General features: G+C 41.4%; 1 protein-coding gene across 1 annotated transcript in view; it reads left to right on the top strand.

Moving 5' to 3' along the window:
• The window catches only part of LOC126153440 (glutamate receptor ionotropic, kainate glr-3-like), a 117,462-nt gene that overhangs the window by 62,159 nt on the left and 28,771 nt on the right, over positions 1–26,532 (top strand). Inside the window, exon 5 of the mRNA XM_049916072.1 lies at positions 11,297–11,550. Coding sequence (XP_049772029.1) covers positions 11,297–11,550 — 254 coding nt within the window. The remainder of the gene's footprint in view (positions 1–11,296; positions 11,551–26,532) is intronic.

Here is a 26,532-nt window from a genome sequence, read left to right as displayed (position 1 = left end):
GTTCTTTCGTATGTGGAGTGATACATTCTCTCTGGTCCATGTTGTAATGAAGAACAACACCACAGTGCACCATAATTGCTTAGTGAATGATACTTACTGTGTTTTCCCATTCCTTCAACTGCCTCATGTTGTGAGGTCAGCCCCGCTTTCTATTACAGTCACACTGACGTCACGCCGTAAGACGTCAATCTTTCTGTACGTGACTGGGAGACCTCTGGAAATATGCTGCACGCTTTTATTCATTTCCACTGAGTAGTTAATATGTTATGCTACTTTATCTGGCTTGTTCTTAAATTTTTAAGAGTAATGCATTTCTTCATTGAGTACAATCGGTTGATACATCCTTCTTTTCAATGCACTTCCAGTTCATCTACCAACACATTCTGGGGTATCAGAGGAACCAGGATAAAAGAGTACATAGGAAATTTCAATTTGATCTTCACCCAGAGAATCTTTCCCAGTTCATCACTTATAATTTGGAATCAATAGCCTTCATCTTCTGAGAATGGCAGGACAGATTCTTTCCTGCCCTTCAGTCCTGTTCCTGTCACTACCAAATTCTTGGCCACGTATTGGGACAGTACGTGGCCCAGAGTCAAATACATCATGGACGCAGCACAAGTAATCATTCCACGGGAGCACATAAAAATTTGGATTATCGCATGATAATATATGTACTATAAGCGCAAATACTTCTACACCAGTCCTGAAATTAATCTCCCGCACGCCTACAGGACATATTATCTCAAGTCCTAACTCACTTAGATTACAGCGAGGCTATACGTCTGTCGCTATTGGGGGTGAATGTTAAACCCACCTATGATCCAGAATCAAAAGTATCTTCCTTACCTAATTCTCCAACCATCGTCATATATTTCACCTTTTTCAATCTTTAACTTCTCACGGGATTGTTCTGGATCAGTGTGAGCTCAGAGCGGTGGCTACTCCAACTACCAAAGCGTTACTGCCTCTAGTGTTTCTGCAGTTGCATGTTGCTTGTAGCCGAATTCTCTACCATGCGCTCAATATGGTGCTTAACTATTGCGTACGTCCTGTCCTAGGCTTTGGCAACGACCAGACTTGGCTCCGGTTACGAAGATGTAGCACACATCAAATTGGTTTGCCTCTTCCCTCAACAGAGGGAGTCGTTTGGCTTCTTGTAAGATACTAATGGACGTGAAATTGATCTTGCCTCCTACTCTAGGATCAATTCCTTCAATAAAGACATCTATATCGCGATCCTCGGACTCGCAAAGTACAATATCGTTATGTTCTTAGCATTCTGTCAAAACATATGTTCGACAAAAAACGGCTCCGGTTCTACCAGCAAACGATTCAAAATCCTCTGCACATTTTTCAGTCAATGTAGATCACAATTACCGATAAAAACTAACTCATTTTTTGTCTGCTATACGCTTCCCCAACGCACGTGCAAATGTTTCAAAAGAGGAAGCATTTCTAAGTGAATCTACTAACGTAATAAAGCTCCTGGAATCATCATACAATTTAAATCGAGTTATATTCAGTTGCAACTCACTCGACAACTTAAGCACACACGACCAATATATATAATATTCTATAGAAATGTGCGTACATTATCATTTGACTTCCACAAAACAGATAACATACAATTGTTCAAGGAAAAGTCTACTTACCGATAAACTACCATTCTCACATGTTATGAAATCACAGAGACTTATGAAGTAGAAGCAGTTGATATTGCGAGATTTGTTTGTACCTTTTCGTCCCTACTAGATACAGCTGTAGCCGCAACTGCCTGACTCAGACTTTCCTGTAACTTTTGGTTCTACGACACAAGAGTTACAATTTGCTGCCGTAACTGGTGCATATTGACCTCATCCGTAACACAATTACTATTGACAAATACCTCTGCAATTAAAGTACCTTCGTTACATGCGTCTTCTCCTGCACTCTGGGTTTAACCATTCTTTGTTCTTAATGACATTCTACTTCCCAACTCGCAAACAAGGCAACAAATCAATAATAATAAAGAAATGTTGTCAAGCAAATGCTGTTTCAATTAAAGTGGAGATATCGAGGCTTCACTTTGTGCTTCTCTTACTCTATAAATAAAGTTACATTTTAAAACAGATATGCTTGGGTTTTCTTCCACTTTCCGGCTCAGCAATATTCATGTTGGCCCAGTATAGTAAAAGTTCACCACTCACAGTTTGTGTCTCCAGGCTGCGATGAGAACAATGTCGTGGCAACCGCTACAGAGCACATTAGGCTAACGGAGCATGAACCTATCCGACGACCCTCTGCTACAAAGAACAGGCTGTCAGATAACTGCGTCCACAACGGGCGCAAACCTGATGCGTCCGTATATATCTTGACGTAGCTGACCAAGTCGAACAGACAGTAGCATGTTATTATGCCTGATTGCACCCAGATATGCGGAAAACCAGAGCTGATTACTCCTTGCAGCACACACACCGCAAAGTGAAATCAGAGGAGACCGAAATGATAGCGCAACAGGACCGTCCAGCACACCCTTGCGAAATAAGGAAACAGTGCTTTCTGCGCATATGTACTGTTCTGGAATCTTTTAGTCGTGTAACATGACCAATCCAGTACACTTCAAGCGCCTGTATCGGTTCAGTTGGAATCATTTCGTAATGATGGCGAAAGATTCTCATGCAAGGAAACGAATTCTAGGACAACCCATGACTTCTGTTGAGTAGCGACAGAAAAAGTTTGTCTCAAGTTGGGTGGTCGGTCTGGAAAGGTACCAAGAGCATGTTCTTTTCGTTCTGAAGTTGCGGTTTCTGAGTGTTAATACTTTGTGAGCAGCCACCTTACCCCCCAAGTTCCTACCTGAAATAAAACATGTATATATTCAGCATTAACGTCACCCTGAATCCGGCCTTTCCGTTCCCATGAGACGTGAGTAATTTCGGACTAGTTCAACAGTATTTCTTCTTGTAAAATTCCATGTTTCACCTCCCTTGCTAGACACTGTGTATGCCATGTCACCCTGTACTAAAAGACCATTTAAACGCCACGGGGTGTGGGCGCGTTGTTTGAGGCGCCATGTCACGAATTGCACGGCCCCTCCCGCCGGAGGTTCGAGTCCTCCCTCGGGCATGGGTGTGTTTGTTGTTCTTAGCATAAGTTAGTTTAAGTAGTATGTAAGTGTAGGGACCGATGACCTCAGCAGTTTGGTCCCTCAGGAATTCACACACATTTGAACCGTTCAGACTCGGCACCAATCAAGCAAATTGTTTTTGCGCTTTTGTACACCATGTCAAGAGAACTTTGGCAGTGTTTCTCTCTGTTCTCATGCTTCGAGGGACTTTCTCGTTCATCACGTTGGCTACAAGCTTGCTACCGCCCCTCCAAAGAGAGTCTGCGCTGACTACAGATAACTTGGTATTCTTTGGTTCACTTTCTGCCATTCTGATGATTCGCTTCCTGGCTGTCGTCCAACGCTGACAGTGCAGTTTGAAGATGTAAGTGTCGCGTTTTGCTACTCTCGCTCTGAGAACCTCTCATTTATCTCGTTGTTTCTGCATCTTGCATGCGTGATTCATTGGATTATTTTTGTTGTTTATTTGAAAACGTGAAATGTGCAGATGAGGAATTCTGATTTAGTTCTTCTTTCGGTCTTATTTACGATTTCAATTGAAGTCCTGCATAATTAATTTCAGCATTTCATATTGGTGTTCTGTGTTTTTTCTTTTTCGAAGAGTCACACTGTAGCAATATTCCACGTTGGTCTTCAATTTGAATAAATATTTGGTATGATGATATCGACTCCATTTACGAACCTAACTTCATACTACGTGTCCCCTGATTAGGCGAGCCTTCTTTAATAAATATAATCAGATATGATTTCCCACTGTGTGCGGCGGCCCAATTTTTAATGGAATTTTGCATAACATGCAAAGCTGTTTATTCTTATGACGAGTGGGTTTTTATTTCAGAGCTCGAACCACTACTAATGCACATTAGTTTCAGTAGCTACGAACAAAAAAAAAAAGTTTCAGGCTGGATGGCCCTTCTGCAGATTAGTGTAGAGGATGACCAAGCTAGAAGTGTGGGTGACAGCATAGGCAATGATCTTAAGAGTAATAAGATGAAGGCATAATTGGCACCAAAGTGGTTCATTGGGAAAACGGGTACAGAGACCCTACTTAGGGGGAGGCATGAAATAAAACTGACTTCAGGCTCTCCAAAACCGGTCAATCGTGTATCGAGGCAGTAAGAGCAGTTTCCCAGGCCTGCTATACGTAAAACTCGCCCGAAGCGATTGGGGAAAGCTCATTGGTAGCTTCGGAAACACCACACCATGAGCTGTGACGTCGCATCGTCATCACTGGCTATACGGCACGTGAGTGCTCGCTTCCGTGCACTAGTCTCAGTTGAAGAATCAGAAGTATCTAGTCTGCTACAATACTTAATAATAATTATGTACTGTACAAAAGAAACAATGAAGACTACATAAATAAAAATGGATAGAATACTATCTTTGGAATTCTGAAGGGAGCCCGAATGAAATGTAGGGAAACGAAAGAACACGTACAAGTTGTGTAGGTACCAGACACAGTTTTAGAGACTAAGGACGTGAAAGGGAAGACGTAGTTGAGAAGGAAATCAGACAAGTTTGTAGGCAATTCCCCATGTCATTCAATAAGTACATTGAGCAAGCAGTAAAGGAAATCTGTGAGAAAATGGGAGAGGAGTTAAAGTTCAAGGAGAAGAAATGATAACTTTTACATTTGTCAGTGACATTTTAAATCTGCCAAGGATGGCAAAGCACTATGAAGATAATGTGAAGCGAATGGATTCTGTTCTAAAAAGAGCTAGTAAGATGAATATCGACGATAATAAACTAAAGCAATGGAAAATATTCGAATTAAATCTGGTGACGGTAAGGAATTACATCGCTATAAGTTGTAGATATGTTTTTCTAATTCGGCAATAAAATGGCTGACTATAACTGATGTAGAGAGAAAATGAAATACAGATCGACAATAGGAAGGAAACGTGTCTGAAAAAGACAAGAATAAAATTTTGTCAAGTTCTTTTTATGAGATTTATCGGGGGAGCAACATTGTATATACCTGAAATGTGGACAATAACTTGTTCAGACAAAATACAATAGAAGCTTATGAAGTGTGGAGATTAGCGTGGCTATAGGTATTCTGGCCCACACCGTTTACGCCTGTGAAATCATACTCACAGGTTAGTACAGTACCCTGCCATCTTTCTATGATGTCACTGTGCCTCCTCGCCTCTCCTAAATCACGTCCCTTTCCTCGAATCAGACCAGTCAGAGAGCTTCTAAGGAAACTTCTACACATTTTGTTCTCCCAGCCAAACGACATTATTTTTGCCAGACATTAAAACGAAACAGCCAATCCCCATCTTGTTCCCGGTACATCCTACTTGTCAACAAGTGCAAGGTACTACGGACGATAAAATTACACTACTGGCCATTAAAATTGCTACACCAAGAAGAAATGCAGATGATAAACGGGTATTCATTGGACAAATATATTATACTAGAACTGACATGTGATTACATTTTCACGCAATTCGGGTGCATAGATCCTGAGAAATCAGTACCCAGAACAGCCAACTCTGGCCGTAATAACGGCCTTGATACGCCTGGGCATTGAGTCAAACAGAGCTTGGATGGCGTGTACTGGTACAGCTGCCCATGGAGCTTCAACACGATACCACAGTTCATCAAGAGTAGTGACTGGCGTATTGTGACGAGCCAGTTGCTCGACCACCACTGACGACACGTTTCCAATTGGTGAGAGATCTGGAGAATGTGCTGGGTAGGGCAGCAGTCGAACATTTTCTGTATCCAGAAAGGCCCGTACAGGACATGCAAGATGCGGTCGTGCATTATCCTGCTGAAATGTAGGGTTTCGCAGGGATCGAATGAAGGGTAGAGCCACGAGTCGTAACACATCTCAAATGTAACGTCCATTGTTCAAAGTGTGAACAAGAGGTGACCGAGACGTGCAATCAATGGCATCCCATACCATCACGCCGGCTAATACACCAATATGGCGATGACGAATACACGCTTCCAATGTGCATTCACCGCGATGTCGCCAAACACGGATGCAACCATCATGATGCTGTAAACAGAACCTGGATTCATCCGAAAAAATGATGTTTTGCCATTCGTGCACCCAGGTTCGTCGTTGAATACACCATCGCAGGCGCTCCTGTCTGTGATGCAGTGCCAAGGGTAACCACAGCCGTGGTCTCCGAGCTGATAGTCCATGCTGCTGCAAACGCCGTCGAACTGTTCGCGCAGATGGTTGTTGTCTTGCAAACGTCCCCATCTGTTGACTCAGGGATCGAGGCGTGGCTGCACCATCCGTTACAGCCATGCGGATAAGATGCCTGTCATCTCGACTGCTAGTGATACGAGGCCATTGGGATCCAGCACGGCGTTCCGTATTACCCTCCTGAACCCACCGATTCCATAATCTGCTAACAGTCATTGGATCTCGACCAACGCGAGCAGCAATGTCGCGATACGATAAACCGCAATCGCGATAGGTTACAATCCGATTTTTATCAAAGTCGGAAACGTGATGGTACGCATTTCTCCTCCATACACGAGGCATCACAACAACGTTTCACCAGGCAACGTCGGTCAAATGCTGTTTGTGTATGAGAAATCGGTTGGAAACTTTCCTCATATCAGCACGTTGTAGGTGTCGCCACCGGCGCCAGCGTTGTGTGAATGCTCTGAAAAGCTAATCATTTGCATATCACAGCATCTTCTTCCTATCGGTTAAATTTCGCGTCTGTAGCACGTCATCTTCGTGATGCAGCAATTTTAGTGGCCAGTAGTGTAAATATTTCCACATCTGAAATACCTGTATTATTGATCAAAAAACATGTGACTTTACTGCTATGAACTTACAACTTATTTATGTGTGTACTTGCTACATGCAAGGAACACCTTGAGTTTGAGGTCGCAAGTTTGATCGCTCATTTGAAAGCATTATTTTAACAGTTACGGCAGGTAAATTATTACCTGATAATGACTCGCCATGTACATCAGGAGGGCGACAGAAAATGAATATCCCGGAGGTGCAGAGATCAACCTTCTTTGGGATGTATATATTACACTTCACAAAATGGACACCGCCAACATTCAAGAAATGTACAAAACAAACATTAACTTGCGCCAGGAACACTGAATGAAAAGTGACTCGGCGCGGTGAGCACAAAGTTTCGCATAATCAAGATTGAAGACGAACTCCTTTGGAGTTACAAATCGTGCAAGACGTTCAGCTAGGTATCCACACTGAAAGAGTGCATATAGCATCATGCTGGTGTAACAAGGTGAAATGCTGAAATTAATTATGCAGGACTTCAATTGAAATCGTAAATAAGACCGAAAAAGAACTAAATCAGAATTCCTCATCTGCACATTTCACGTTTTCAAATAAACAACAAAAATAATCCAATGAATCACGCATGCAAGATGCAGAAACAACGAGATAAATGAGAGGTTCTCAGAGCGAGAGTAGCAAAACGCGACACTTACATCTTCAAACTGCACTGTCAGCGTTGGACGACAGCCAGGAAGCGAATCATCAGAATGGCAGAAAGTGAACCAAAGAATACCAAGTTATCTGTAGTCAGCGCAGACTCTCTTTGGAGGGGCGGTAGCAAGCTTGTAGCCAACGTGATGAACGAGAAAGTCCCTCGAAGCATGAGAACAGAGAGAAACACTGCCAAAGTTCTCTTGACATGGTGTACAAAAGCGCAAAAACAATTTGCTTGATTGGTGCCGAGTCTGAACGGTTCAAATGTGTGTGAATTCCTGAGGGACCAAACTGCTGAGGTCATCGGTCCCTACACTTACATACTACTTAAACTAACTTATGCTAAGAACAACACACACACCCATGCCCGAGGGAGGACTCGAACCTCCGGCGGGAGGGGCCGTGCAATTCGTGACATGGCGCCTCAAACAACGCGCCCACACCCCGTGGCGTTTAAATGGTCTTTTAGTACAGGGTGACATGGCACGCAACAGAAAGCGTAACAGTCCATCGTGGAGCTTATCATAAAACTGGCATAGCTGCAGATAAACCGATAATATGTTATACAGGCACGGAAAAAACAAACATCCAGAGACAGAATTTGTCCATTGGCTACAGGTGGTATGAACCGCAATGTCACACACTTTTCAGGAAGGATAGTGTGCTTTAAAGGGGTACGACATTTATTCACAGACCAGGAATCAAGCAATTATTTTGACCAGCTATTGGCCAAAAGCACCCATTTTCCCACTTTTTCTTACTGGGACATAAATATTCCCTACTATTCTTGCCTGACCACGCACATGAAAAAGAACTGTATGAGGCCACCCATTGCACCTCTGAAATCACTGTAATCTATGTCGTGGCAAATTGGTGTGCATAACGTAGATCACTATCACGCACATCTTGTAAATTGCATAGAGCACCCTTCAAACGCGCAGGCGTCAGGTTTTGTAACAAGTGCGCCTTGTTATCCCTTGACGATCTGTAGTTTTTCTTATTCCGCTACGTGGTCATATTGCTACGGACTTATTCGAATTCTGTTCGTAATTGTTTTTGACTCTGCTGTGGATGATCTTCCACGTACGTATTTACGTTTTGTACCCGCTGCTTGACAACGATTGTCTTTTATTATGTTTCACTGGAGACGGAATTTTTGGCTTCCTGTCCGGCAAAGACGATGAGCTACGTGGCTCGACACCTGTTTCAGTATCACTTTCAATTGAAGAGCACGTATCGTCATCATTGCACTCCTCATGTACATTGTCCTCACAATCGAGCGCATACGACACCATGCATTCCACTGACTCATTTTGCAGGAACACAAATGTTTCATCTGCCACTTATTTTTCAATCTGTGAAATTCCTTGTGTTCATTTTTGACGAATTGTGAACTTCGGCAACGTTGTTGTAGATATAATGAAATGTTTGCTTTGTTTATCGTTGCCATTGATCTGTTTTGTATCAACACCAGTAGGAGTTTAGCACTGTTGAATGTTACTCGTCGACTGAGCAGTTCAACTAAGCTCCGTAGCCTCAAGCTGTGCTCACCGTTGGATACCTCCAGTTCCGCCCCCTGTTTCCATTAGCAACCAATATTGGAGCTGCATGGTAGGCAACGTGTGGGGCGTCGAAATCTCGAAACGTCATTGGCCTTTTGTGACATCGCACTCAAGGGATTCATTGTAAGTAATAATAACTGGGAGTAATTGGTCCTACTACATATCCAAATCTACGTACGTCAGAGGTGGTAAAGTTACTTTTCATGGATAAGTACCATAAAGATCTAAATCCAGAGCCATCTTTGGTGTTGAAAATATAGAGATATAGCGCATGTATTTACATGCACATACTAGATAAATCTGCTAATGTGGGGGGTGTGCTGACAGCAGTTCATTGAATGTTTACAAATACAGAGCAGGTAAGATAATTCTTGCATATGACAGAGTGAGTCATTACATACAGCTTATAAAGATTCTCAACCCACTGTGTTGATTTTAAAGTACTCACAGTAGGAAATTGTAGCACTAGTACCTTTGTCACGAACAATGATTCTTAATGTCTAATTTCTTACTAAAAGTGACCTACAATGAATAAAACTAGTATTAATTTAGTACACGATAAATGAAGACTAAACACGTGTCCCCAAAAATGGAAAGTCAGAGGAATTTCTCCCCTCTCCCCTCCAAAAGAGGTTTCCTATAAATCGAAAATTTGTTGCATTTCATAACTCCAAATTTACCTAATTGGTAGCAGAGAAGTCTCTGCGAGCTAAGACCTGCAGATCCTGACTCCCACAATTCACTGTTGCCTCAATAACCTTCAAAATTTACTTTGGCGTTTGAGTTGCTTGATGGCTATTAATCTAAGATGTAAAAATGCTTTAACACTAAAAGAGGCCTCGACCTTCGATGGTATTAGAAAATTTTACACTTTGCAGAATTCTGCGATTTTAGCAACCACGGACGCCACTCGTTTTCAAACATAATATCAGTTTATTAAAGGACATAATTTCACTTAATGTTTATATACTGTTCCGTCCTTTCAACATGTCTCATCTCTTCACTTTGTTTGCAGCCTGTAATTCTAATTCGTTACGTCACGTAACTTTTGTTAGCTTTCATTCATATCTGTAGTTACTTAAGCAAATTGGAATACTTGATTTCGCTTCTGAGCACTGTCAAAACTATACGATTGTACTTTTCAATAACTAAATGAGGGTGGCCGAGCGGTTCTAGGCGCTACAGTCTGGAACCGCGCGACCGCTACGGTCGCAGGTTCGAATCCTGCCTCGGGCATGGATGTGTGTGATATCATTAGGTTGGTTAGGTTTAAGTAGTTCTAAGTTCTAGGGGACTGATGACTTCAGAAGTTAAGTCCCATAGTGCTCAGAGCCATTTTTGAACTAAATGACAGTATGTATTAAATACTCCCTTAGGATAAAGTTGTCTTCTGTAGCAGGGTCTAAATTTTCTCTCCCATTACACAATATATTTGTATTTTTTTTTCTGTCTCGAACATCCGTTGAAAGGTATTGACTCATATTTTGCGCTGATCACAATGAATTAATACTTGAAACTAAATACACAATTTTAATAACGCTTTAATTTTGAACAATACAAAACGGAAAGAAATATTAACAATGATTTTTACAAAATACGTTACAATGTGTCAGTTCAAGCAGCCCGTTACTTCTCCTGGTAACGAGTTGCCATATATTAATTGCACTTCCCTCTTACAGTATCCACAGCCAGCAGCTCTTATACCCTCCCCGTTTCTAGTGGTCCCAGTACTCTATAGACCTCTTAACTGTGTGCTTTAAATGCCTAAACTAGTTTTTAAAATCCGTCTGGTTTTTCCTTCTTTACAGGAATGAAGAGGCAGACAAAAACTGAAATATACAAAGTGTGTAATCTAAGGTACTTTCTGTAGAGGATGAACAGATATGAAGAGATTAGGACAAGAGGAAAAGACATGGTAGACAGTGTTATACCAGTTAAATAATTGAAGCCGAAATTAAGTTTACACTGATATGTGTATTTCCCTTGTAACGGTCAGGAATATGTATACAACTAAGTGTGTTGCTTGTGATAAAATATTCTTGCTAATATAATCTTTTTTTAGGTGTACCACTGACAAATTTGTTAGAGTATGAATCAGTAATAACTTTTATATCTTCTGAAACTACAGTTAAATTTATGAGATCCACTTCCGTTGTTAACATTCCTTAATTTATTTCAATACAGAATACTAGCGACGCAGTTCTCAAGTCTGTTTATGAGAAGCACGTCGAGAAAGATAAGATTCCAATACGCAACAAGGAAGTATTTGAGAGAATATGCAACTCACATAAAAATGCAGCAATGATAACTGACGTTGTGTACAAAGCTTACAAGAGGTCAACAAAATGTCCTGTAATAAGCGCTCAGGAGTACATGAGTATTCAGACGGCTGTAGTCTTCAGGAAAGGAAGCCCTTATCGTGAACTGATTAACTACCAGTAAGTACTTTTTTTTAAAAAGTTTGCAACCAAGTCACTTCCTTTTTATGTCAAATTCCATGATTAATTACTTTTGTTCATGTAATTTTATTTTAAATCTGAAAAGCACACGTGATGGAGAAAAAGATAAGGAGATGCCCCTGAAGCAACGTGTAGTTCGAAATTTCTGCTTTACGAAGAAAAAGTGAAAAGTTCTCGCTCTATATAAATGAAAATGATCATTTTTGGAACAAACTCTAGTACCTTCCGCCGCGGAAGTCGAACACGAGCCAGAACAAATGGACGTGGTCAGCCCATAGAGGGCTCCACGTCTATGGCGGCTCTTCCGCTCAGCGGCTCTTGCGCGTGAGTGCGCCACCGCTACGCCACGTGCAGACAGCGGCCAATAGCCACTCCCTCCGGTTTCGTATATATGGACCCGCTCTGCCCTAGTCCAGTACCATTGACCGTCACCTCACCTGGATCCCTCATCTCCGCTCCATCCAATCCAAAGCCCACAACCGCCTCCGACTCCTCAAACTCCTCTCTGGCCGGACATGGGGGTTGCACCCCTCTACCATCCTCCACTCCTACAAATCCTTAATCCGTCCCATCCTCTGTTATGCCAGTCCTGCCTGGATATCTGCCACCCCCCCCCCCCCACCCCAATTTATATGAGTCCCTCCAGATCCTTGAGCGTCATGCACTCCATCTCGCCTTCCATATACGCCTCCCGTCCCCCACGCAGAGCCTCTATGATCTCATTCCTTTTCCCCATCTGCTCCTATTCCTCGAACATATCCGCATCCTCAACACCTCACGCCGCCTTGATCCCCTCACCCCCTGGTTGCTCCTCTCCTCTTCCATCCCCGCCCCCTGCCACATCTTCACTGCTGTGTCCCCCCTACCCTCCATCTCTACACCCTTCATCTCCTTTCCCAAGGTGGCTTCCATCAACTCCCCCTCCCGGATGATGCCCTCTCTCCCTCCATTTATCCCTCCTATCAACTATGATCCTCACTCCCCCTCCTTTCCTCTGTCCTTTTCCCGGGCTCCCTCTCCCCCCCCTTCCATCCTCTTTTTTCCCCACCTCCCCTCTCTCTGCCCACTTCTCTCCCCCGAGTCCTTTTGCATTTCCATCCTCTGCCTCCTCTCATTCCCTCTCGTGTCTGCCCTGCCCCTCTCCCCGTTTATTAGTCCTCTCCCTCCTTGGTTCCCCCCCTTTTCGTTTTTTTCTTTTTTCCTTCCTCCCTCCTTGTTCTTCCCCCTTCTCCAGGTCCCCCCCCCCCTCAATCTGCCTTTGGATCGGGAGTGTCATCATTGTGCCGCCCTTTTCGTACAGTGTTTTACAGTGAGTGTTTTACAGTGAGTGTTCCGTGTTGTGTTCTTTTGGGAAGTGTTGCGAACGGCCATCATACTGTCGCTGGGTGTGCTTTTTATCTCTTGCGAACAGAAACCAGACTGTAGCGATGTTTTTTAATTGTGTTTGTACTATGTTACTCGTCTGATTCCTGTGGCTTTTATTAACATTGCCAACCCCTTTTGCTTTCTGTTTTAACTTTCCGCATTTTACACTTTACGTCACCGTTTTATCGCCTATTTTTCTTGTTTCTTTTCTTCTTCCGTTTTTAAAATAAAAGTCTGTAGGCTGTAGACCAGCGTACTAAGCTGCTGCCAGCCCGCCCCCTTCGGGGGGAATTGAAAATCAATAAAGGAAAAAAAAAAACCTAGTCCAGTCAGTCTGGTACTCGCTCTGGATTTCGTTTCTGTCTCGGCGGTCCTGCGTTCTGGTCGTTGCTCGTTGTTGACATTTGCCTGCCTCTGATTCCGAGTGGATTTACTGTTGGTGTTTGGTGTTGTGGTTTCCACAAGCCTCCGTTGTTTATCTCTTCTTGTTGTGTCGGTCATAGTCGGTCGTGGTCGGTTGTTGTCAGTTGTCGTTGGTCTGTCGTCCGACTCGTCCTTGTGTTTAGCCGGTGGTGCGTGCTCCACCGCCGGCGGCTTCCCCGCCTGGCGGCTCCGATCCGCAGCCCAAGGGGTTCCCGCAATTGGTTTTGGTTACTACACAAACAATTACTTCAGATCCTCTCTGCAGTTTTCCTAGTGTAAAAACTCCTTTGTAAACTGGTGCACTGCCCTGAAGAAGGATGAATTGTTTTAATCCAGGCCTCTACAGCGCCACTGGTTCTCACCCAGTGATCTGATATCAGTTTCCTTTCTGAAATGAAATAGTGACTCACTTCCCATCGACAATAACAAATCACTAACGCAATCTATCAAAATTTTCTTAAAACAGTTCAGATATAGTCAGGAAATTCCTGCACATATTCTTATTAGAGTTGTGAAACTACTGTAGACTATCGTAAGAAATTGTAGACTACAGTAGGTTTCCTAATAGCTTGGGTCAGCTAATATCGTAACCGTGTCACCTGTACATTAGGAGTGTTGCGGGTCTGTTAGGTGTTACCTCATTTCGATCGCTTTGTTTGCATATGCTATCTGTGTCTTACTAGAGTCCTCTAGAAACTGGAACGGTGAACCGTCTGGAAACTGAATGTGCATATATAAAGGGCCGCATAACTTACGGAACGTTTTCGTTATACATAGTTATCCTCCTGCCTGTTACTTAAGATAAACAGTATTTCTAGCTAAGTTGAAACTGTCCTTTAGTTCAAGCTTAATTCGAAAATTGATGATTTGTAACGTGAAACAGAGGGTGATATGTACAGAGCTGTGATACAGTGTTAGAAAACGCAATTTCCTCGAAAAAAGGGTAAATTAAAAAAAATATTAAGCAAAAAAAAACACATCAAAAATAGCTTCAATACTTCGTTTTGTTATTGATGAATAAGTTTCACACTTATCGGTTATTACTATTATTATTATTATTATTATTATTATTATTATTTTATGGCCTTCATTGAACCACTCTAGTAAAAGATACAAAGTTGTAAACAAGTTGTTACACAGGGATACAATTTGGCTCAAGAATAACTTAATATGATATTTAGGTAATGTAATTATTAGAGTCTATTCTTATATGAAAGGTGTTTTGCTCTTCTGTCAGCCCAATATTTCTTCATTCTTTCAGATATTTTCTTTCTTTCTTCATCTGAGACCACTCTTCCTGTACTCCTTTTATTGATTTTCATTTGTAGTCTGGTTTTCGGGTCACACAGTATTCTGGTTTTCTCTGTCTTGTTTTTTAGGTCATCTACTGTAATTTGGAGTTCTTTTATATCTTCCTTAATATCTATGATCCATTTAATGTCGCTCTTGCTTTCCACAATTTTTGTATTTTTTTACTAATTCTGTTTTCTGGAGTTCTCATCAGATGTCCAAAGAATGAGATGCGTTTCTTCCTGATAGTGCTCAAGACTGGTTCTATTTTCTTATATACTGTTTCATTTGATGCTATTCTCCACTGTCCATTTATTTTATACTGTTATTTATACATGTCCTAATTATTCTTCTTTCTATTTTTAGTATTCTGTCAATTTCTGCTGTATTAGTTGTTTTGAAGATAGTTTCAGCTACATACGTGTAATTGATTGTGTAACTGTTTTATAATGTTTTAATTTTGCATCTATAGATAGGCTTTTTTGTTGTATGTAGTTTTGATAATGTAATTTGCGTGGTTCAGTTTTTTATTCTATTTATGGCTTCTCATTTAGATTGCATGTTACTTCGCCTAAATATTTAAATTTATCAACAATTTTGATTTCCTGTTCTCCTATTGTAATTTTGTTTGCAAGTGGTTGATCAGTTAGCATAATCTCCGTTTTTTCAAATGATATTCTAAGGCCCACTTTCTTTGCTATTTCTTGTAGTGATTTCACTTGTTGCCTGGCTTCTTGAACGGTGTTGGCTAGAAGAGCAAGATCATCAGCGAATCCCAAGCAGTTGAAGCTAATATCATCTTTTGCACTTCCAATTCTTATCATCTTTTGATTGTCCTTGTACCATTCTCTCATTATGTATTCCAATGCACAGTTGAACAGTAATGGCAGTCACTTTGTCTTTAGCCTGTTTTTAGGAGGAATGTTTCCGAAATTTCTCCTCTAAACTTCACTTTTGATTTGGCGTTGGTTACAGTGAGTTGTATTATTTTAACTAGTTTTGGATGGAGTCCTAAATTTCTTAAAATTTTTAATTCTGAAGGTCTGTGGAGACAGTCACACGCGTTCTTAAAATCTACAGATGTTATTGCCAGAGGTTTGTTTAGTTTCTTGTAGTATGACATACACCCCCCCCCCCCTTGCCGTTGGTGGGGAGGCTTGCGTGCCTCAGCGATACAGATAGCCGTACCGTAGGTACAACCACAACGGAGGGGTATCTGTTGAGAGGCCAGACAAACGTGTGGTTCCTGAAGAGGGGCAGCAGCCTTTTCAGTAGTTGCAAGGGCAACAGTCTGGATGATTGACTGATCTGGCCTTGTAACAATAACCAAAACGGCCTTGCTGTGCTGGTACTGCTAATGGCTGAAAGCAAGGGGAAACTACGGCCGTAATTTTTCCCGAGGGCATGCAGCTTTACTGTATGATTAAATGATGGCGTCCTCTTGGGTAAAATATTCCGGAGGTAAAATAGTCCCCCATTCGGATCTCCGGGCGGGGATTACTCAAGAGGATGTCGTTATCAGGAGAAAGAAAACTGGTGTTCTACGGATCGGAGCGTGGAATGTCAAATCCCTTAATCGGGCAGGTAGGTTAGAAAATTTAAAAAGGGAAATGGATAGGTTAAAGTTAGATATAGTGGGAATTAGTGAAGTTCGGTGGCAGGATGAACAAGACTTCTGGTCAGGTGACTACAGGGTTATAAACACAAAGTCAAATAGGGGTAATGCAGGAGTAGGTTTAATAATGAATAGGAAAATAGGAATGCGGGTAAGCTACTACAAACAGCATAGTGAATGCATTATTGTGGCCAAGATAGATACGAAGCCCGCACCTACTACAGTAGTACAAGTTTATATGCCAACTAGCTCTGCAGATGACGAAGAAATTGAAGAAATGTATGATGAAGTAAAAGAAATTATTAGGATAGTGAAGGGATACGAAAATTTAATAGTTATGGGTGACTGGAATTCGAGAGTAGGAAAAGGGAGAGAAGGAAACGTAGTAGGTGAATATGGATTGGGGCTAAGAAATGAAAGAGGAAGCCGCCTGATAGAATTTTGCACAGAGCACAATTTAATCATAGCTAACACTTGGTTTAAGAATCATGATAGAAGGTTGTATACATGGAAGAACCCTGGAGATACTAAAAGGTATCAGATAGATTATATAATGGTAAGACAGAGATTTACGAACCAGGTTTTAAATTGTAAGACATTTCCAGGGGCAGATGTGGACTCTGACCACAATCTATTGGTTATGACCTGTAGATTAAAACTGAAGAAACTGCAAAAAGGTGAAAATTTAAGGAGATGGGACCTGGATAAACTGAGTAAACTGAAAGAACCAGAGGTTGTACAGAGTTTCAGGGAGAGCATAAGGGAACAATTGACAGGAATGGGGGAAAGAAATACAGTAGAAGAAGAATGGGTAGCTTTGAGGGATGAAGTAGTGAAGGCAGCAGAGGATCAAGTAGGTAAAAAGACGAGGGCTAGTTGAAATCCTTGGGTAACAGAAGAAATATTGAATTTAATTGATGAAAGGAGAAAATATAAAAATGCAGTAAATGAAGCAGGCAAAAAGGAATATAAACGTCTCAAAAATGAGACCGACAGGAAGTGCAAAATGGCTAAGCAGGGATGGCTAGAGGACAAATGTAAGTATGTAGAGGCTTATCTCACTAGGGGTAAGATAGATACTGCCTACAGGAAAATTAAAGAGACCTTTGGAGAAAAGAGAACCACTTGAATGAACATTAAGAGGTCAGATGGAAACCCAGTTCTAAGCAAAGAGGGGAAAGCAGAAAGGTGGAAGGAGTATATAGAGGGTCTATACAAGGGCGATGCACTTGAGGACAGTATTATGGAAATGGAAGAGGATGTAGATGAAGATGAAATGGGAGATACGATACTGCGTGAAGAGTTTGACAGAGCACTGAAAGACCTGAGTCGAAACAAGGCCCCTGGGGTAGACAACACTCCATTGGAACTACTGACGGCCTTGGGAGAGCCAGTCCTGACAAAACTCTACCATCTGGTGAGCAAGATGTAAGAAACAGGCGAAATACCCTCAGACTTCAAGAAGAATATAATAATTCCAATCCGAAAGAAAGCAGGTGTTGACAGATGTGAAAATTACCGAACAATCAGTTTAATAAGCCACAGCTGCAAAATACTAACACGAATTCTTTACAGTCGAATGGAAAAACTAGTAGAAGCCAACCTCGGGGAAGATAAGTTTGGATTCTGTAGAAATACTGGAACACGTGAGGCAATACTGACCTTACGACTTATCTTAGAAGAAAGATTAAGGAAAGGCAAACCTACGTTTCTAGCATTTGTAAACTTAGAGAAAGCTTTTGACAATGATGACTGGAATACTCTCTTTCAAATTCTAAAGGTGGCAGGGGTAAAATACAGGGAGCGAAAGGCTATTTACAATTTGTACAGAAACCAGATGGCAGTTATAAGAATCGAGGGACATGAAAGGGAAGCAGTGGTTGGGAAAGGAGTAAGACAGGTTTGTAGCCTCTCCCCGATGTTATTCAATCTGTATATTGAGCAAGCACTAAAGGAAACAAAAGGAAAATTCGGTGTAGGTATTAAAATCCATGGAGAAGAAATAAAAACTTTGAGGTTCGCCGATGACATTGTAATTCTGTCAGAGACAGCAAAGGACTTGGAAGAGCAGTTGAACGGAATGGATGGTGTCTTGAAGGTAGGATATAAGATGAACATCAACAAAAGCAAAACGAGGATAATAGAATGTAGTCGAATTAAGTCGGGTGATGTTGAGGGTATTAGATTAGGAAATGAGACATTTAAAGTAGTAAAGGAGTTTTGCTATTTGGGGAGCAAAATAACTGATGATGGTCGAAGTAGAGAGGATATAAAATGTGGACTGGCAATGGCAAGGAAAGCGTTTCTGAAGAAGAGAAATTTGTTAACATCGAGTATAGATTTAAGTGTCAGGAAGTCATTTCTGAAGGTATTTGTATGGAGTGTAGCCGTGTATGGAAGTGAAACATGGACGGTAAATAGTTTGGACAAGAAGAGAATAGAAACTTTCGAAATGTGGTGCTACAGAAGAATGCTGAAAATTAGATGGGTAGATCACATACCTAATGAGGAAGTATTGAATAGGATTGGGGAGAAGAGAAGTTTGTGGCACAACTTGACCAGAAGAAGGGATTGGTTAGTAGGACATGTTCTGAGGCATCAAGGGATCACCAATTTAGTATTGGAGGGCAGCGTGGAGGGTAAAAATCATAGGGGGAGACCAAGAGATGAATACACTAAGCAGATTCATAGGGATGTAGGTTGCAGTAGGTACTGGGAGATGAAGAAGCTTGCACAGGATAGAGCAGCATGGAGAGCTGCATCAAACCAGTGTCAGGACTGAAGACCACAACAACAACAACAGTATGCCATAATCAATTCTAAACTAATTATCTGCTGTGCACATTTTCTCCATGGTCTGAAACCTCCCTGATATTCCCCTAACTGCTGTTTTAGCTTGTTGTTGTTGTGGTCTTCAGTCCTGAGACTGGTTTGATGCAGCTCTCCATGCTACTCTATCCTGTGCAAGCTTCTTCATCTCCCAGTACCTACTGCAACCTACATCCTTCTGAATCTGCTTAGTGTATTCATCTCTTGGTCTCCCTCTACGATTTTTACCCTCCACGCTGCCCTCCAATGCTAAATTTGTGATCCCTCGATGCCTCAGAACATGTCCTACCAACCGATCCCTTCTTCTAGTCAAGTTGTGCCACAAACTTCTCTTCTCCCCAATCCTATTCAATACCTCCTCATTAGTTACGTGATCTACCCACCTTATCTTCAGCATTCTTCTGTAGCACCACATTTCGAAAGCTTCTATTCTCTTCTTGTCCAAACTAGTTATCGTCCATGTCTCACTTCCATACATGGCTACACTCCATACAAATACTTTCAGAAACGACTTCCTGACACCTAAATCTATATTCGATGTTAAGAAATTTCTCTTCTTGAGAAACGCTTTCCTTGCCATTGCCAGTCTACATTTTATATCCTCTCTACTTCGACCATCATCGGTTATTTTACTCCCTAAATAGCAAAACTCCTTTACTACTTTAAGTGTCTCATTTCCTAATCTAATTCCCTCAGCATCACCCGACCTAATTTGACTACATTCCATTACCCTCGTTTTGCTTTCGTTGATGTTCATCTTATATCCTCCTTTCAAGACACTGTCCATTCCGTTCAACTGCTCTTCCAAGTCCTTTGCTGTCTCTGACAGAATTACAATGACATCGGCGAACCTCAAAGTTTTTACTTCTTCTCCATGAATTTTAATACCTACTCCGAATTTCTCTTTTGTTTCCTTTACTGCTTGCTCAATATACAGATTGAATAACATCGGGGAGAGGCTACAACCCTGTCTCACTCCTTTCCCAACCACTGCTTCCCTTTCATGCCCCTCGACTCTTATAACTGCCATCTGGTTTCTGTACAAATTGTAAATAGCCTTTCGCTCCCTGTATTTTACCCCTGCCACCTTCAGAATTTGAAAGAGAGTATTCCAGTCAACATTGTCAAAAGCTTTCTCTAAGTCTACAAATGCTAGAAACGTAGGTTTGCCTTTTCTTAATCTTTCTTCCAAGATAAGTCGTAAGGTCAGTATTGCCTCACGTGTTCCAACATTTCTACGGAATCCAAACTGATCTTCCCCGAGGTCGGCTTCTACCAGTTTTTCCATTCGTCTGTAAAGAATTCGAGTTAGTATTTTGCAGCTGTGACTTATTAAACTGATAGTTCGGTAACTTTCACATCTGTCAACACCTGCTTTCTTTGGGATTGGAATTATTATATTCTTCTTAAAGTCTGAGGGTATTTCGCCTGTCTCATACATCGTGCTCACCAGATGGTAGAGTTTTGTCATGACTGGCTCTCCTGAGGCCATCAGTAGTTCTAATGGAATGTTGTCTACTCCCGGGGCCTTGTTTTGACTCAGGTCTTTCAGTGCTCTGTCAAACTCTTCACGCAGTATCTTATCTCCCATTTCATCTTCATCTACATCCTCTTCCATTTCCATAATATTGTCCTCAAGTACAGCGCCCTTGTATAAACCCTCTATATACTCCTTCCACCTTTCTGCTTTCCCTTCTTTGCTTAAAACTGGGTTTCCATCTGAGCTCTTGATATTCATACAAGTGGTTCTCTTCTCTCCAAAGGTCTCTTTAATTTTCCTGTAGGCAGTATCTATCTTACCCCTGGTGAGACAAGCCTCTACATCCTTACATTTGTCCTCTAGCCATCCCTGCTTAGACATTTTGCATTTCCTGTCGATTTCATTTTTGAGACGTTTGTATTCCTTTTTGCCTGCTTCATTTACTGCATTTTTATATTTTCTCCTTTCATCAATTAAATTCAATATTTCTTCTGTTACCCAAGGATTTCTATTAGCCCGCGTCTTTTTACCTACTTGATCGTCTGCTGCCTTCACCACTCCATCCCTCAGAGCTACCCATTCTTCTTCTACTGTATTTCTTTCCCCCATTCCTGTCAATTGTTCCCTAATGCTCTCCCTGAAACTCTCTACAACCTCTGGTTCTTTCAGTTTATCCAAGTCCCATCTCCTTAAATTCCCACCTTTTTGCAGTTTCTTCAGTTTCAATCTGCAGTTCATAACCAATAGATTGTGGTCAGAATCTACATCTGCCCCAGGAAATGTCTTACAATTTAAAACCTGGTTCCTAAATCTCTGTCTTACCATTATATAATCTATCCGAAACCTGTCAGTATCTCCAGGCTTCTTCCATGTATACAGCCTCCTTTCATGATTCTTGAACCAAGTGTTAGCTATGATTAAGTTATGCTCTGTGCAAAATTCTACAAGGCGGCTTCCTCTTTCATTCCTTCCCCCCAATCCATATTCACCTACTATGTTTCCTTCTCTCCCTTTTCCTACTGACGAATTCCAGTCACCCATGACTATTAAATTTTCGTCTCCCTTCACTACCTGAATAATTTCTTTTATCTCGTCATACATTTCATCTATTTCTTCATCATCTGCAGAGCTAGTTGGCATATAAACTTGTACTACTGTAGTAGGTGTGGGCTTCGTATCTATCTTGGCCACAATAATGCATTCACTATGCTGTTTGTAGTAGCTAACCCGCACTCCTATTTTTTTATTCATTATTAGACCTACTCCTGCATTACCCCTATTTGATTTTGTATTTATAACCCTGTAATCACCTGACCAAAAGTCTTGTTCCTCCTGCCACCGAACTTCACTAATTCCCACTATATCTAACTTTAACCTATCTATCTCCCTTTTTAAATTTTCTAACCTACCTGCCCGATTAAGTGATCTGACATTCCACGCTCCGATCCGTAGAACGCCAGTTTTCTTTCTCCTGATAACGACGTCCTCTTGAGTAGTCCCCGCCCGGAGATCCGAATGGGGGACTATTTTACCTCCGGAATATTTTACCCAAGAGGACGCCATCATCATTTAATCATACAGTAGAGCTGCATGTCCTCGGGAAAAATTACGGCTGTAGTTTCCCCTTGCTTTCAGACGTTCGCAGTACCAGCACAGCAGGGCCGTTTTGGTTAATGTTACAAGGCCAGATCAGTCAATCATCCAGACTGTTGCCCCTGCAACTACTGAAAAGGCTGCTGCCCCTCTTCAGGAACCACATGTTTGTCTGGCCTCTCAACAGATACCCCTCCGTTGTGGTTGCACCTACGGTACGGCCATCTGTATCGCTGAGGCACGCAAGCCTCCCCACCAACGGCAAGGTCCATGGTTCATGGGGGGGTGTTTTAGCTTATCAGTTATAATAGGAAACTCTTGCGTTTGATACTATTCTACTGAATACTAACTAACAAAGATGCTTATATAGATTTTTTGTGTTCGTGCATTTAAACTATACTTGCATCAAAAGTTATTGTTTTGGTTACATAAAAGCCCAGGAGTTACGCGAGTAGTTTACTTATAAAATACAGTTTATATTTTGTGAGGATATAAGATAGACAATGGATTAACGCTGAATGGCATCCGGTTCTCATTAAGTGCAAAACAAACAAACAAACAAAAAACAGTTCCTCTCTCATATATTCATTTGTTTCTTTCTCTGCAAAATCTATCTGTACTACTGGTAATCTTACCGCTACTAAATGATGCATGTAGTGTCCCAAAACTACCGAACCATAGTTTTGGCAGAGCGTCTCACACTTGTGACACCAAGCGTGTAAAAAGCTCTCTCGTTATGTAAAATATACCGACAAAATTCCTCTATGACTGTGGCGTTAGCTTTTCCTCTCTGCTATATGCATGATAGTAGTATTGTAGCGGAGCTATGCTGTTCTTTATTAAATTGATAATAGTTACACCTGTGTCACTACAAGAAGATAGTACATGCTCTGATAATCGTCTGTATATACAAGCAGCATTCGAAATGCATTCTACAGACAAGATAGTCTAACAGCATGTACACAAATAATTCAGAGTACAGTCACAAAAAATAGTCAGCGCTGTTGTCGAAAGATTATATGTCCATCAAACTGTCGAACTCAACAGGTTCATGAACCAGAAAAACTAAAGCTGTCGTTCTGTTACCTATTATTACCCGCGCTGAACTGCTAGAGAACAGATCCAGTGTACGAAGTGTGCCTATGAGCGCAGCGGTTTGTGTCCACTTTTCGTCACGTTCTGTGACGGGATGCCGTCTCTAGTTTCCTCTATGAAAACTTGATAACGATATATTGCTGCCACATCCTGCCATATTGGATCCCGCATGTAGGGCCAAAAACGACTCCTCCAGTGTCTTCTGAGTTAGTGACGGACTGTTGTTGGTTTGATTTGTCTGGTGTCGGTGGCGTTGGATGTGTCCTGTATACCGATGTCCATCGGGTTGGACTTGGGTGGTGAGGGTCTTCGCTTGTCTCACATGGCTGGTGGCCTGGAAGCGCCCCTGCACCTGTGCTTGTTTCCCAGTGTTCCCTAGCACAGGCATGGAGCGAGGGGTGATGTGGCCAGTGGATCAACGACTGGTGGCATCCAGACTGGAAGGCGAAAAGAACCGAGGATGGTGAGCGTTTCTCTGGTTTTTGCGACCTGTTGAATACGCACATATATTATCTTGGTGAGAGTCTATGGGAAAATTCATGCCCAAACATGGGGGTCTGGTGGCAAGCAGGTGATGGAGTGGAGTAGTGTGGTCCTGTATTGGGTCAGAGCGCAGAAGATAAGGAAGAGATGCAAGCTGCCACCTTGGCAGTGCAACAAACAGGCTCTTCCCATTTACTGGGATATAACAGTACGTGCTGACGATAAAGCCAGAGTTGTTTCCGATGATGCCTGCCACTAAATCTTGGCCATTTGCTGCTTAAAGTTATGAACAATATGTTCAGCTTCCTTGTTGCTCTAAGAGCACTAATGTGTCGAAGGTTGTTGTATCAGCAGATTTATGGAAATTTTTTTGTGCTCTGTTGTCAGGGGACGATGATATCAATGGCTTGGGTCTTGGAGACAGCCGAGATATATTTATATTTCTGGAGACCAAGTAGAAAGAAAATCTGACAGGGCATCCAGCACTAATAATGACGTAGATCTAAGAAACTGGCCAACAATTAAATATGGTCACACTCCCAGAGGTAGAAAGTGGATCATGGGGCCCACGGCTGCTCAGCGCACCTGATAGGAATGTGGACAAGTGCCTCTGTGTCTTTGGTGAAACCAGTCCAATAAACATGCTGCTGGGCTGTCTTCACCATCCATATCATTCTCAGATGACTCTATTGAAATAGTGCCAAAAGCTGTTGTGTCAGGGTTAAGAGAATGATTTGTTGGTGCTGCTCTTTGTTGATAATGCGGGCACGCCACCCATTAATGATAATTGATTTTATAGCAGGCGAAATGTATGCAGGTGAGTCACTGGCCATTTTTTGGCAAACCTGACTGCAACCACTGACCACCTGCATCCAGATATCATCCTTGTGAATGATTTGAGCCATAAAAACGTAGGGAGAGGATAATCTTCCCCTATTTCCTGGTTCAAAATAAACAGCTTTCTCTTTGTCGAACAGTGTGCCCAATTTCAAAGGTAGATGGGGCTTAGCATGCTTGCTAAGAAACTTGTAAGAAATATGGTACTTATACAGAATCCAAGGCCCACTGCTGCAATCCTTGTGCTATTTCTGTAAGACGTTCACCAAACGAAGCTAACAACGGCCTGTGATCTGTTATCGGATGGAACTTAGCATAATACAAATAAACATGCAAATTTGAGAGTCAGTGCATCTCTCCCAGTTTGAGAGAATGTTTTATGCGTGGGCAATTGGTTGTTCTGAGGTACTTGAGGTAAAATGCGGACAAACAGTATTATAATGGGTCTGTAGCCATCAACATTACTTTAACTGGAATGTATATCGCCAACCCAAATCTCGAATGCAACATATATTTTTATGTTTGAAAGGCCTGCACACATACCTCAGGCCAGGAGTAATTGATACCTTTTTTGTGGTAAATTGTTCAATGAGTTCACAAATCTCCCCCTTGGAGCATAAATCTAGCACAGCAGAAATTAAAAAAAAAATTACATCCTTATAGACCTTAACCAATTTTAGATGTGTCACCGTTGCCGAAAACCTGTTCAAAACATGAAATTTTATGGTGAACCACTTTTCAATTCCAGAATCAATTTTTCACACAGCAGCAGAGTGTGCGCTGATATGAAATTCCGTTACATTTTAAAACTGTGTGCCGGATAGAGTTTCCAACCCGGGAACTATGTCAAGATGGATGGTGAAACGTGCTTGGGTAGCTCAGGAGGTAGACTAGTTACCAGTGAAAGACAAAGTTCTTCGTTCTAGTCCGACTCACAGTTATAATCTGCCAGGAAGTTTCTGCATTCAGTTCAACTGTTTGTTAGAAATACACGTTCCACTATTAATTCTAAGCGAAGAGTAAACATTCTCGTCTTTCGGATATTGTAGCTCTTCTTATTTTCCGTGCTTGCTAAGAAAGGTTAGAGACGAATTCTGTCTTATGTAAGATACCGTTCCATAGTTCATTTAGTATCAACATTTTTCAGCACTTTATGTGCTATCTTCAGTCGGATTTTTGCTTATTTTCTTGCAAAAACTTTTATTACACGTTAACCTCTTGTTTAGATTATATGAATGTTCAGCTCAAAGTTATTTATCTTTACAAACGAGCGATTATTGGAAGTCAAATATTTTGCATTAGTTTACATTCAGTATACGTTAAAACATGTGTCACAGAGTTGAGCTATTAAATATGATTCATGCTTAAAGATTTAAGTCTAGGATACTAAATTTTGGAAATAACACGTTTATATATTTGCTGACATACCTCACACGAGGCTATTAAATGTGTATGTTGGTAGTTTTATATCTGCCATATAATCTGCAACTTGCCAGTTTCAAACAACGAAACGTTTTCAATTTTCTATTTTTCGTCACATTTCAGACTGTGAACCAATATAATATCGTGTTATTTAGCACGTTATTTGCTGTTTTTCTCATATTTGGTATTTCTTCCTTATTTATGACGAGTTAATGCAATTATTTCTTTTGCTGCAGTTATTTCATTTGTTGTTGTCATTTACTTCTGGTAGACATGCATTTTATACATTTTATTACCAAGGCACAAGCTTTCTGCCGCTATTTTACGTGTTGTTATAGTTATGTAATCATTTGTTTCGTTTCAAAGATTTGTTGACATCTGAAATATTTCTTATGTGTGATTATGCATGTGTCATCACGTTTGTGTGTGTGTGTGTGTGTGTGTGAAGCTCACCTATCTGTAAGGGTTTGGAGAGTGTATAAAGTGTATTTGAGGGACGCAGAAAACAATGCAGTCGTTGTCGTAATGC

Source organism: Schistocerca cancellata, chromosome 2, assembly GCF_023864275.1.
Source record: "Schistocerca cancellata isolate TAMUIC-IGC-003103 chromosome 2, iqSchCanc2.1, whole genome shotgun sequence".
Taxonomy (NCBI): Eukaryota; Metazoa; Arthropoda; class Insecta; order Orthoptera; family Acrididae; genus Schistocerca; species Schistocerca cancellata.
This window is presented reverse-complemented; position numbering and strand designations above follow the sequence as displayed.